Raw genomic sequence first — 13,325 nt, forward strand, 5'->3', positions numbered from 1 at the left:
CTTATGTTCAAATAAATTTGTTAGTCTCTAAGATGCCACAAGTACTCCTTTTCTTTTTGTGAATACAGACTAACACAGCTGCTACTCTGAAATCTATCTGAAGTGTTTTTCCGTACCTGTCAGCATTCCCTCAGCCCTTACTTTAAAAAATTCAATTAAGGTTTGAACAAATTCAATTTTGTTTCCTCATTCTGCTTGCAAGCATTGCAAACCCCCAAAAGAAAGGGGGTATCTCATGTTGCTTTGTAGTGGCCCCTTCTGGCTGATGCATGGAGCAGCACTGACGAGCTCTAGAAAGACAAGCAACTGGTCCCCTTTCATCAGAATGAGTGTCAACACAATGGAAGGCTTTTGAATGTGGTGGAGTAAAATGGGATTCATTGGGGTTTTAAGATAAGTGTGGAGGACTCCGCAGGCAGGAAATGTGCAAGTCTGACAGTATGGTGTAGTGGTCTGAGCATATGTTTATCCAGGACCCTTCGGTTCCGTCTGCACATCTACCAGTAAGGCAACTCAATTATTTTCTCTGTAATATAGTTCCCATCAGTAAAATGGGAATACTAAACTGACCTATAGTATTTCAGAGGGATAGTGAAGTTTAATTCATTAATGTTTCTGAGGTGATTTCAGATCTTTGGATGATGATGATTTGTACTTTTCCCTGAGGTGTCCAAGGCAATGTGTAGGACAAAAGAAAGACCACTCTGAAAAATATTATTATAATTACAATAAAAAGATTATCTTTTAAGAAAGGAAATCTAGTTATTATTAATGGCTACAAAACCAACAAAAAATAAAGTGGCAAACACTTTTCACAAAATTATCACTCCGTAGCTGACTTCTCAGGCCAGGTCTACACTAGACCTAAATTGGTTTAACTATCACACTCGGGTGTGAAAAATCCATACCTCTAAGCAACATAGTTATACCAACCCAGCCTCCCCCCCACAGACAGCACTATATTGATGGGAGAGCTGCTCCCATCAACATAACTATGTGGACAGAAGCTCTCACATCAGCGTAGGAGCATCTTCACTTAAGTGCTACAGAGACACAGCTGTGCCTGCATCAGTGCAGCTGTGCTGATGTAGATGCAGCGTTTTAAGTGTAGACCTGACCTCAGTCCTCATCTTCAAAGGAAACCTGCACAACACCTTCAAAAGATGAGCCTGGGATCTTAAATTCCTAATTTTTCTAGGTTTTCAGAGTAGCAGCCATGTTAGCCTGTATTTGCAAAAAGAAAAGGAGTACTTGTGGCACCTTAGAGACTAACAAATTTATTAGAGCATAAGCTTTCGTGCATCCGATGAAGTGAGCTGTAGCTCACGAAAGCTTATGCTCTAATAAATTTGTTAGTCTCTAAGGTGCCACAAGTACTCCTAATTTTTCTAGACACTATAAATCCTGGATTTAATAAAGACCCTGGATTTATAGTTTATTACAACAAGCTGTAACCCATTAATCCCCTTTTGTCCTATGACTTCCAAGGTCTTAACGGGACACTTCACCTTGATGGTCTCTTATGTGTTAACTATTTATGCTTAATAATCTGTTCCACTTTCTATTTTGCTGTGACACTCTAAGTACCTTTATTCCAGACCTGAAGAGCTCAGTCGCTCAAAAGCTTTTCTCTCACCTACAGAAGTTGGTCCAATAAAAGATCACCCACTTCTCTCTCTCAAAAAAACCCTGTGATTCAGGTATCTTTTCCTGGTAGCTATAGGGCTAGGAACTGGAGCAATTGTGGTAGCTAGGGCTCAAGGTTCAGCGCAGTTGGGGGTCAGGTCTTGAACGGCAGGAGATTTTGGGAGAAGCGGTTTGGGGACCTGGGGCGGAGGTCGGGCAGTCAGAGGGGAGGGCAGGAGCAGCAGGACTGGCTCACTCTGGAGCGGAGGTCCGTGCGGTATGTGCACCGCTCAGACGCTACGTTCCCCGCCAAAAAAGGTGCGTTTTCACAGCCAGTGAACTCGCTGCGAACCCCCGTGCGGACAAGGCCCCGCAGACTTGGCTCTGACCTCACTGAGCCTCGGCAAACCCCTCTAAGGCACAGCGCCGCCGGCCCTCTGCCCGCTACAGTGAGGTGCAAACTACCCGCGCCCGCTCTCCGCGGGTTCTCGCAGGGGGAGCGCTCCGGCTGTACCGGGGGCTGGCAGCGCAGACCCGGCCTTAGCAGGTCTGTGGGCGGCGAACGCCGGCGGCCCGCCAGACTCGCAGGGAGCCCCCTTCGCGGCTGTGCTTTTACAAGGGTTTTGCTCGCTCCCTCCCTCACCCCCCACACCGCCCGCCTCTGCCTCGCTAAGGCAGCATCGCCCCCTCGCCCCCCTGCGGGCGGGAAGCAGCGCAGCCACAGAACATGGCGGGCTCTCAAGTCCCAACTCCCCCCCCCCCGCTCCCGATATCTGCGCATGCGTAGTAGGGAGCACAGAGGCCGTATCCCTCCGCCAAGCCCCTTTTGTCGGGGATATTTGTGTAATAAGATAATCCCTGCACCCCAATGGTAAGTGCCATGCGCCCCTCAAAGCGCTGCCTCCTCGCCGTCCCGGGGTCCCCCTGCTTCAGCACAGAGGGGGCGCACTGTGGTGACCGGAGCCGCCTCTCCCCTCCCGCCCGCTGTGTCCCTCCGCCAGGCGCAGCAGCAGGGACTTTTGTGTGGGGCTTTTGGGCGCCGTTGAGAGGCGGCCTTTGGCGCCCGTGGTTGTTGTTGTGGACGGCGGCGGCGGCCGGGCAGGCAGCACGGTAAGGCCCCATTGCCGTGCCCCGTCTCTCCCCCACCCCCCCCGGGCCGGCCAAGCTTTTCCAGGTCAGTCTCTGCCTTTGTAGGGCCCTGTTACCGGATGTGGAAGTTGATCTCTTCGCTGGTAAAAAATAATTCCACTTCCCCCGGAACCCGGCGCCGCGGCTCCCTCCGCAGCGCCCAGCCCAGCCAGGATTTCCTGTTGGGGAGAGCGGGCGGGCGGGCCGGCCGGCCTTCCGGGGACCCCGCCGCACGGGGGGCGCACGGGGGCTGGGCGCGGGCAGGGCTCGGCGGGGTGGGGAGGCTGCAGTGTGTGAAGGGATGGGGGCTCGCTGAGCTCTGGGGGGGTAAGGGGTCTGTGTGGCGGGGTGCATGCTGGATGTGTGTTGTGGGGTGGGGAGGCTGCAGTGTGTGAAGGGATGGGGGCTCGCTGAGCTCTGGGGGGGTAAGGGGTCTGTGTGGCGGGGTGCATGCTGGATGTGTGTTGTGGGGTGGGGAGGCTGCAGTGTGTGAAGGGATGGGGGCTCGCTGAGCTCTGGGGGGGTAAGGGGTCTGTGTGGCGGGGTGCATGCTGGATGTGTGTTGTGAGGTGGGGAGGCTGTAGTGTGTGAAGGGATGGGGGCTCGCTGAGCTCTGGGGGGGTAAGGGGTCTGTGTGGCGGGGTGCATGCTGGATGTGTGTTGTGAGGTGGGGAGGCTGTAGTGTGTGAAGGGATAGGGGCTCGCTGAGCTCTGGGGGGGTAAGGGGTCTGTGTGGCGGGGTGCATGCTGGATGTGTGGTGTGGGGTGGGGAGGCTGCAGTGTGTGAAGGGATGGGGGCTCGCTGAGCTCTGGGGGGGTAAGGGGTCTGTGGTGGGGTGCATGTTGGATGTGTTGTGGGGGTGGGGAGGCTGTGGTGTGTGAAAGGATGGGGAGTTTTCTGAGCGCGGGGAGGTAAAGGGTCTCTGGTGGGGTGTGTGATGGATGTGGGGGTGGGGAGGCTGTGGTGTGAGAGGGAATGGAGGGGCCTGCTGAGCACTGGGGGATAAGGGGTGTGTGTGGCAGGGTGCAGGTTGGATGTGTGGGAGTTGGAAGGCTGTGGTATGTGAGGTGATGGAGGGGCTTGCTGAGAACTGTGGGGGGAAGGTAAGGGTCTGTGTGGCAGAGGTGCATGTGGGATGTGTATCCAAGGAATGGGTCATGCCTGTATTACCTTCTTCCCCGCCAGTGCCAAGCATGTTGGCTTGGTTCATATTTGTGATCTGTGACCCCAGTGAGTGCAGTGCGCATAATAGTTGTCTCTAAAGCCCAGTTGTGTGTATGCTGCTGTGGCCCCATCTACTTGTCCTATACAATGTTATAGCGAGAAGCGGGCTAGTGGGCAGATGACAGGACTTCTCTAGTAGCTCAGCAGTGGACTTTTTCAAAGGGGTGTTGTCTCCAGGGTTGCAGCATCGCTCCATTCTTTTGCTCCCACCTTGGCTATCTGACTGTGCGTTTCCTGCCTTGGTTTGGGCTGGCATGCAGGTTATTATCGTTTGTATCTACTGTAGCTTGTTTGGAAGTATTTCAGGCCCAGAAGTGCTTACATTTTACTGAGGATAAAATTACCCCATTTTGTAGTATATCATTTTAAAATGCTTGGAATCTTTTGGGATAAAAGATATAATAATAATCATTCTCATAAATTGCATTTGTTTGAACAGTTGTATTGCCTGTCACCTGTAGGAATCAAATTGGTTTACATACTATCAGACCCCTTTTCAAATCTAGGGCTGTTAACGCATCAAACCCAGATTAGGATTCTAAGAATTTACCCCTTAAATCAGTTTTTAATGATCTCTTATGCCCTCTACTAAAGTGTTTTTTGCTTGATCTAGTTAGGTGTAATCTGGAGAAAACAGTAGGTATTAGTCCTAAATTTACATGGATAGTTATGTAAAATGAACTTTGAAATAGTTATCTGTTTTAATTTGTATTTAAAATTCAATGTACGTATTAGGGATCTCGAATTAGGCTAGAAGCTGGTTTGAATAAAATGTACGATTTAAAATAAAATCCATGTAAACTGAAACTGCCCTCTTTCCTTCAGAGTGTTAAGGATATATACAACACAGGTTGAATACCCAATATACTCCAAATCTAACTCTTGCTCCCAATCCAGTTTCCCTTATATACGGTAATAAACACAAGTCCAAAAGTAAGGAGTCAGAATCAGTTCTCAATTAGTAGCACGTGGCCACCCACCATTCAGATAAGCCAAGTACTGTATGCTCTTCCTGAAAATAGTTTGCTTCCAGGCTTTGGGCCTATTCACAGAATAGTAACTGTCAAGGGTCCTCATTATAGATGTGTACCTTAAGAAACTGTGTTTTAATCTGAAGTGGGGACAACACATGTATCCTCTAGTCATACTGAAGACCTGTTCTGTTCAAAGCTGTAGTACAGTTCAGGGGTGTAGTTAAAACACAACTAGCTCTTGGCTGTCAAAACAAGATAGCATTTATTAGGGAAATAACAGTTCTAACATACATAAGAGCCAAATGTATGCTTCTGGCTCAAGGAAAAAAATATTTTCTATAGTTCTGAACTGTACAATGGAGTCTTATTGATACATGGGCATATTTAAAATTAAAAGGGTGAAAGAATGAAACTACTGACAAAATTAAATCATTTGACCTTTGACTATTTATCACCTGTTCTCTGAGGCTTGGTCTACACTGTGGGGGGGCGGGATCGATCTAAGATATGGAACTTCAACTACGAGAATAGCGTAGCTGAAGTTGACGTATCTTAGATCGACTTAGAATCACTTACTTTGCGTCCTGGTGGCACGGGATCGACGGCCGCCGCTCCCCCGTCGACTTCACTTCCGCCTCTTGCCGTGATGGAGTTGATGCCAGAGCAATCGGGGATCGATTTATCGCATCTACACTAGACACGAAAAAATTGATCCTCGATAGATTGATCACTACCCGCTGATCTGGCGGGTAGTGTAGACGTGGCCTGAGAGAGCAAACCTTTTCTGAAGCATATATCATGTTGAATTTTTGGTTAAATTATCTAGAAACAGTGGTTAGCTACCAGTAGGAGCAGAATTGCTGCACTGTTAGATTAAAAGACTGGCATGATAAAACGTAAATTAAAACGGTTTACTTCTGACAAACTATATTAAAATAAAATTTTAATTCTGCACTCTAGCTCAGATCTTTAATATCAGCCTGCATACTTATTTTGATCCCCCGATGATGTGTGGGAATTATAGAATAATCAGTGAGTTATGACGATTTACAAGGAAATTACTCAATTTGATGGATTTATTTCCTTAGACATTATTGGATGCAACCTGTTAGATGATATATAAATGTGAAAATAAAATTAAGGCATCAGAAGTGGTCTTAAGAAGTATTACCGTATGGAAACAAGCAGGTACTAGTAAAACCATTTTTAGTTAGACGAAAGAAGGTTTTCTTTTATTGGTGGTGATGGGGGCAATATCTTGCCCTGAATTCAACCATTGTGGTATTGTGTCCGTCCTTCGAAAACCAGAAACAAGTTGGCTTCAGTGATGATATTTAACACTGGTTAGATAATGAAATATAAAATGAGATGTTTGTATTTTATTTAATGAATTAATTTTTTCCAACACATTTATATATCAATATATGTTAGGAATTTTCAATGTTTTCTTTGACACTTCCCAGGGCACGTATACTAAATCTAATTGAAAAACCTGATTCGTCAGAGATGACGAATAAGTTTCCATTGAGTTCAGTGGGAGTTGCGGTGCTCAGTTCCTCTGAAAACCAGGTCAATGATTATATAGGCAGATTGGCTTTGAAGCACCAAAAGAAAAGGACTTTCTGAAGAATAAATAACAAGTGGCTGTGAGAAGTGGTGGGCCTTACATGCGTTTCAAAGCACGATTCTCTTGGTCTTTATCAGACCAGTGGGGTAGCATATTCTATTTCTTTAGGCTTTGTTTACCTTGGATTTTCAGACATCCGTATAACTGCACTAGTGTAAATCCCTAGCATAGATACTATATATTGCTGGCACAGCTTACTCTGCAGTAAACTGTATTGGTGCGGATCACACTGCTCTAGTGTAGCTAAAGCTTGGTCTGTGCTACCAACGTATGTCAATATAATTATGTTGCTCAAGGATATGGAAAATCCAAACCCCTGAGTGACTCTTATACCGGCCTAACTCCTGTTCACTCTGGTACAGCTACACTGGTGGCTGAAATCTCAGTGTAAGCAAGGCCTTAAAAAGTTCTGCTACCAGCTGCCTCATTTCATATCACCCTAGCTGGTGTTGGTACTGCTGCATGGGGGAAGAGAGATGAACTGTTATCTACAGTCCAACCTATTTAGAGCTTTATACATCAAATTTAATAACTTGAATTATAACTGAAAGTAAATAAGCCAATACAGTTCCTACAAAACAGATGTACTATGTTGATGGTATCTCACAGGTGTGTATTTGATTTTTGTTCCAGCTGTGGTGCCTAAGTGGTCTTCAAGGTAGCCATATGAAGTGTATGGCAGTAACTGAGTCTAAAAGTCCAAAAACTCAAGAATCACTGTGAAGAATTTCCAATACAAATAAGAGCATCCCAATCACTTAATCAGTCACAGGCAAAACACTGCTGCTGGCCAATGACCCCATGTGGTAGTGCAGGAGCTATTGGAGTACAAGAGCACCCTCAGCTAGGGTGTGGTCTGTACTTAAAAGTTTTGGTTGTATAGCTATGTCAGGAGTGTGAGAAAATTCACATCCCTAACCGACATAACTATGCTGGCAAAAGCCCTAATGTAGACACAGTTAAATCATCAAAGTCCTTTTGCCAGTGTAGCTGTTTTAATTGGGAGCTGGTATAAGCTATACCAGAAAAAGAACTCTTGTGATAAAAGCTGTGTATTAACTAGGAGCATGTGCTGGTCTAGCTATACCAGTATACCCTTTCTAGTGTAGAAAAGGCCTTAGAAACAATTGATGTAGCAACTACTCATGTTATAGGCTCAAGATATTGTCCTCAACCTCCTGATATCTTGTTTGTCATGTCTGGAAGAAGCCTCTTGATTCATTTTTTTTTTTTCAAGTTACAATTTCAGTAATGCAGCTGGAGAGCCCAAAGACTAGACTATACTGGTCAGATGAAAAGGATGTATACAGTATTTGAAACGGAGCCTCTTTCCCTACTCTCTATAAAGCTCAGTCCCAACTCTATGGAAATCCAGTGGAAGCACTTAATTTATAGTGGATTCCTGTTTTAAGTGCAAAACCTAACTCAACGTTGACTATAATATTTTACTGTACTGCATTTAGGGTTAGATTCTTGGTCTTGCTTGTGTCACTTTAAGCAGCTGGAGTGTCACAAAGTGACCTTAAAGCTCTCCTAAAGGCGCAGCTAAGGATTTCTCTGGCAGGGGAAAAATCCTAGGCAGCTGGTATAAAACCCTTCCTGGGATGCTGTCATGCTGGCAGAGGAGTGGTGGGGAATTGTTCTGGGGCGGAGGGTTGTGCTGAACAGATTTTGGGTCAGTGCAACAGTCTGTATGGGGCTGTTCTAGCCCTTGTACATTAGAACAGCTCTTTGGTTGCTCTTTTATGCCAGGACTAGCTCAGAAGCAGGAAAGTTCATAAAAGATGGTGAAGAGCCACCCTTGCCAATATCCGCCCCCGTATAAGAACATTCACGGTTGCAACAGGCATGGGTTTGATACCGCCGAGAATTGCACACACATTTTTCAGCTCCTAAGACAGCCCTGAATTCCAAACAGCCCTGAATTCCAAAAGCTGCCAATATGCTGAGAAATCTACAGTAGCTTCAGGGAAGTACCATCTAGAGAAGCTGCAAAATCGTATAATTTAAGGTCCAATGTGGTTGTGCACAAGTTTATTTGTACAAACATATTTTTCTGTTCAGTCCATAATTTACATGCAAAATGTGAGGGTTCTTACTCTATGGATATAGACTGCATTTATTCCCATTGACAAGAAAATCAACCACAAGTTAAAAGTTTATTTTAAAAAAATAACCCATTTTGAGTTTATGTAAGTGCAACAAACAGCCTCCAAAAGCAATATTAGAACAGTTTTTCACAGGTCATTTTTAATTAAAAAATCAATCAACTTTAGCTGAGTAGTCATGAGAAATATTAGTGATATGTTTTTTGTTTGTGGAAAGTTTCTAAGTGCATAGAAAGTCTTACAGTGAAAGAACTAGTTGGTTCTCAACAACTATAGTATCACTGCTGCTCACTGCTGCAAGTTATATAATTTGATTTTATTTTGTAACTGGCCGACAATGTAATTTTTTTATTAGAGCATAAGCTTTTGTGAGCTACAGCTCACTTCGAGCTGTAGCTCACGAAAGCTTATGCTCTAATAAATTTGTTAGTCTCTAAGGTGCCACAAGTACTCCTTTTCTTTTTGCGAATACAGACTAACACAGCTGCTACTCTGAGAAATGTAATTTTTGTTAGGGTTATTTTTACTCTTGTCTCCACAAGATGGCTCCATGAACATTTCTTTGGGTATCCTATGAGAAATAAAATTAACTGTACTTGTAGGTCACTGCAAATTAGATGCAATATGTAAACTCTTGAAAAAGAATACTTTAAGTCTAACTTTAAAGCTAGCTTGTAATAAACATATAATGGATAAATGACATGACAAAAAAGCTAATTTTATTTGTAGTCTTCCACGTCATTTCCTTTGCTTTGATTGGGAAACTACTTATTAAGTGTAGTACAATTCAGTTAAACATAATTAAGACATCAAAATCAAATGTTAAGAAAAGCAAAATATAGTAGTATAATTTGAAAGAGAATGCTACAAGCAGTGATTCAAATGAACAAAACAAACCCCTGAGAAGGTATCTTCTAATATCTTTGAGAGGGTGGACTGAAATACCTAGTGGGAGCAACCCCACAGGGCACCAGAGAAAAAGTTTATTTACTCGCTCCTTTGAGGGATGGTCTTGGAAGTTCTTAAAAGAAGGTTGCATCAGCGTTCTGACACCCCATGGCAAGAGTGATGAAGGTTTTTTTTTTTTTTAAATACAGCTAGGTTCCTCCTCCTTATGGGCTTTAAAAATAAAACCACAAAATCAAAGGAGAGAAATAAGACTGTGATGTTCATGAATTATGTTGAGAGCTGGTCAAAACTTGGAATTTAACAATTCTCAACCTAATTTGGAATTTGAATTCTGACATTTCAGAATTTCCTTTTGTCTCATATTGGAATGAAAAGTTGAAATTCACTGTGAAACAAAATATCTGAACAATTTTGTTTTGGAATTATTTAAATGACCTTATCAAAGGTTAAAGCACTTTGTTTCAGCTTTATCCATTAATAGGTTCCCCCCTCAAAACTGTTTTCACAATTATACTGTAGCCTTTCAGTAATATACTCTTCACTTTTCTCCCGTTCATGAGTTTATTGTGGAACAGCCATTAAGAACTTATTAGCTTGATGTTTTCCATTGCAAAGATTCTTCCTGACAAAAGTAAAAAAGACACTGTCCCTTCTCTTACATGGGCTGGTTTTACTTTCTTACACTAAAAGACAGATTGGTTCCTGATACTAGAAGTAATATAGATGTCTACAGTGCTAGTCATCTTGTCCTCTCTCCTCCATTTCTCAGTCAGGAACTACCATAGTTAAAGAAGTCACAAAGAAAACTTTACAAATTCATTGGTTTTGTGACTGATTTTGACTCCATTTAAAGAAAATGAAATTAATAGTTTAATGGTATTTCTTCCTGAACTGCTCTATCATTTGTGTGATGGAAATGGAGCTGTTCTGTAATAATTTATAAATACTGTATATTGACCTGGCTCTTGGAATTTTTACTGTATGAATATATTGTTTCTGTTTAATAGGGGACTGTAGGGAAAAGCAAGCAGGAAAGGAAAGAATGTCTCAAGATAATCCACTTGCCTCTCAACTCTCAAACGTTTGCTCACAATTTCAGGACAGGAAAATTCTGGGAATGCAGAAGGTCAAAAGAACTATGGCAGATTTAGTAAGGGTCTCTCGATCGAAGGTGTGAGGGGTGCAGTTGTTCAGAGCAACCAGGCTGACACAGATACCCATTAGACTGAGTGTCTGAAGAAGTTAAGGCCTGCCTAAGTTTCCATGAGACAATAATGTGCCCTTCATTCTAAAAGCTTTGTTCCTATTTATAAATAAATAATGCTTTGTTTTTAAGAAGCCTGTCTGCACACTGGGCATCACTAGGTATGGACTTCCAAAGGGAAGAACCTCAAGTGTCCAAACTCAGTTGGACCTGCAAGGTGAGAAAAGTTAACGTGCAGGGTACTGTAGCCCAGGCCCTGATTTAAGTGTGGGAGAATGAATTGCGGAATTCCACCCCAGGACAGATAAAGGCATGACAAAGTGCACTGAAAGAGACCAAAAAAGAGGAACAGCTAGATCTGTAACCATGAGCATCGGTAAATTACTCCATCAAGAAATATATATCATGCTTCTCATAAACTATGACTAATATAATACCGTCTGAACCATTTGGCATGCATGACTGGAAAGTAAATTGGTAAAACCCATTCTCATTCTTAGTATCTTTGCAGATGGAAGCATAGATAAAAGAATGAAAAATTCATTACATATTTTGGCTGGTAGTTTAAACTATATTTTAAATTCTGAATACTCTAATTATTTAATTTTTAATATTGGGTCTAAGGTCAGTCAGTGGTTTTGCAAAGCTGTTTTTCCAGGGAATTCTTGTAGAAAATGCATACGTTTAGGAATGTTTTGCCACATAGGTTTATTTTTTTCCCTCTGCCTCTTCTCCCCACCAAAAAAGCAAGATCTGTATATTTACAACTGTACAGGTATCAGTAATTTAACTGTTTTTTTCAGCTGTGAAAAAAGTTGTTATAGTCATTGTCTTGGGACAGTGATTAGCCAAATTTATGCAAAAGTCCATATGTTGCCTTGAAAATCATGGAAACCTAAAATAAAGTGCTGCTTTTCAAAGACACCCGTTTTATACAGAAGGGAAATATTAAGTGCTTTTTTTAGAGTTGTATATGCTGTGTGAATTTGGGAGGAATACACGTAGTACTAGCAATTACTAGTTGTAATTTAACATGTCATATCTTGTGTAGGAACTGTTATGGAAAGATTCAACCAAGCCTTGCATGCTGTTTTGTAGAGGCAGATTAAAAATATGAGCTCTTCTCGAGCATCTTTGAAAAGTTTCCTAGGGTAATTTTATTAGCTTTTATCTTCAAAAAGACTTAACCTGCAAACTTCGCACTTGATCTGTCCTACTACTTTTTAATTATCTTAGCTGATGTTTTGAATATAGCAAAATGGCTTTTTACTTAATCACGGCTTTTCACTTAGCCGTAAGTATGTGTGGTGCGGGGAGGAAAAAAAAAAAGTCTACCATTCTGTTAGTGGGTAATGCTGCAGAAATGAGTTTTTTAGGGTGGACTAAATGAGATGATTATTGAAGTATCACAGATAGATTTATATTCTGAGCATAAGGAGCATGGAAGAAGGCATGGAAATGTTTGTGGTAAAGGGAGCATAAAAGAAAGTTACTGAGGCCAGCGTCTTTCAAAGTTACAGGGTGTCATACAAAATCTTCACTCTGGGTACAGTATACACAAACAACATAGATCTATCTATCTATTACTTGCCTTGTGAAGTCCACAACCTTGTTGAGGCTCCTAAAACATGCATAGAAATATAGCCATGTATACTATTAAAATCAGAATGTCCAAAATTGAAAACATTTTATCCATAAGTCCTTAAATTACTATTTCTACCAATTCTGCATATTTACAATAAAATAATATGCTGAACAAGCCCTATCAAATTGATATCAGTACTATCTATTGCCATCACTCAAACATTGTATACACTAAAAAATAAAATACTATTCACATATTTATGCTTTCAACAATATTTCTTAACAAATCTTCTTCATATGGAAAATATATTAATACAGAAAATAGAAAAATGTTTAAATACTCCCCTGAAGAAATGTTCCAGCAATTAAGTCTATTGTCAAACAAACAAACCCTTTCCAGCTTGAAAGAGAATGTTCAGATAAGGTAGCGTGTATATTTGAAAGCGGTGAAGCAGCTAGATATATTAAATATGAATTTAATAAATTTTAGAAAGTATGCGGTTTTGTGTGTGTTTATATGGGCATTTGCCAGATTAGCTGGGAATTCTCTTTCAGACTGATTTATTTTTCTGAAATGATGAATTCTGGATTTTTGGTTTTTATTTTGAATTTTAGTTTAGTCATTTTGAGTCACTTATAGTGAACGTGTCCACTGTTTCCAGTGCTTGGCTATGGATTTCCCTTGCAAGTTGTACTTTTTTGTTTTGTTAATTTTGACAATTGATCTGGCTTTGGTGTATTTACAAGGTGAAGCCACAACTGCCCCCAAATTCCTTGTCTTCCCTTTCTTGGCAGTGCAAATTAACTTTTTTGACATATTAGTGTTACCATACAGTACGCTAGAGGGAATTCTGTAGAAAAGTTATCAAAAGTACTGTGCTTCCTGTCTGTCATAATGTATTTTTAGCATGGCAGATCCTTAATTAATCAAAGTAAATAT

General features: G+C 42.0%; 2 protein-coding genes across 8 annotated transcripts in view; one reads left to right on the forward strand and one right to left on the reverse strand.

Annotated features, from left to right (window-relative positions):
• Positions 1 to 3,023, reverse strand: part of USP8 (ubiquitin specific peptidase 8) — a 47,669-nt gene extending 44,646 nt beyond the window's left edge. For 3 of the 4 annotated variants that reach the window (XM_043493886.1, XM_043493884.1, XM_043493879.1), the window contains exon 1: positions 2,832 to 3,023. The gene's annotated coding sequence lies outside the window, so the exon portion shown is untranslated. The remainder of the gene's footprint in view (positions 1 to 2,831) is intronic. The other variant, XM_043493881.1, reaches the window with a different exon arrangement.
• The window catches only part of GABPB1 (GA binding protein transcription factor subunit beta 1), a 40,017-nt gene continuing 29,164 nt past the window's right edge, over positions 2,473 to 13,325 (forward strand). Inside the window, exon 1 of one of the 4 annotated variants that reach the window (XM_043493887.1) lies at positions 2,473 to 2,497. In XM_043493887.1, the coding sequence (XP_043349822.1) occupies positions 2,495 to 2,497 (3 nt within the window). In that variant the 5' untranslated portion in view covers positions 2,473 to 2,494. Of the gene's footprint in view, positions 2,498 to 2,583; positions 2,801 to 9,210; positions 11,019 to 13,325 lie in introns of those variants that run through there. The other 3 variants (XM_038418411.2, XM_043493888.1, XM_038418409.2) reach the window with 3 other exon arrangements.

Source organism: Dermochelys coriacea, chromosome 10, assembly GCF_009764565.3.
Source record: "Dermochelys coriacea isolate rDerCor1 chromosome 10, rDerCor1.pri.v4, whole genome shotgun sequence".
NCBI classification, from domain to species: domain Eukaryota; kingdom Metazoa; phylum Chordata; order Testudines; family Dermochelyidae; genus Dermochelys; species Dermochelys coriacea.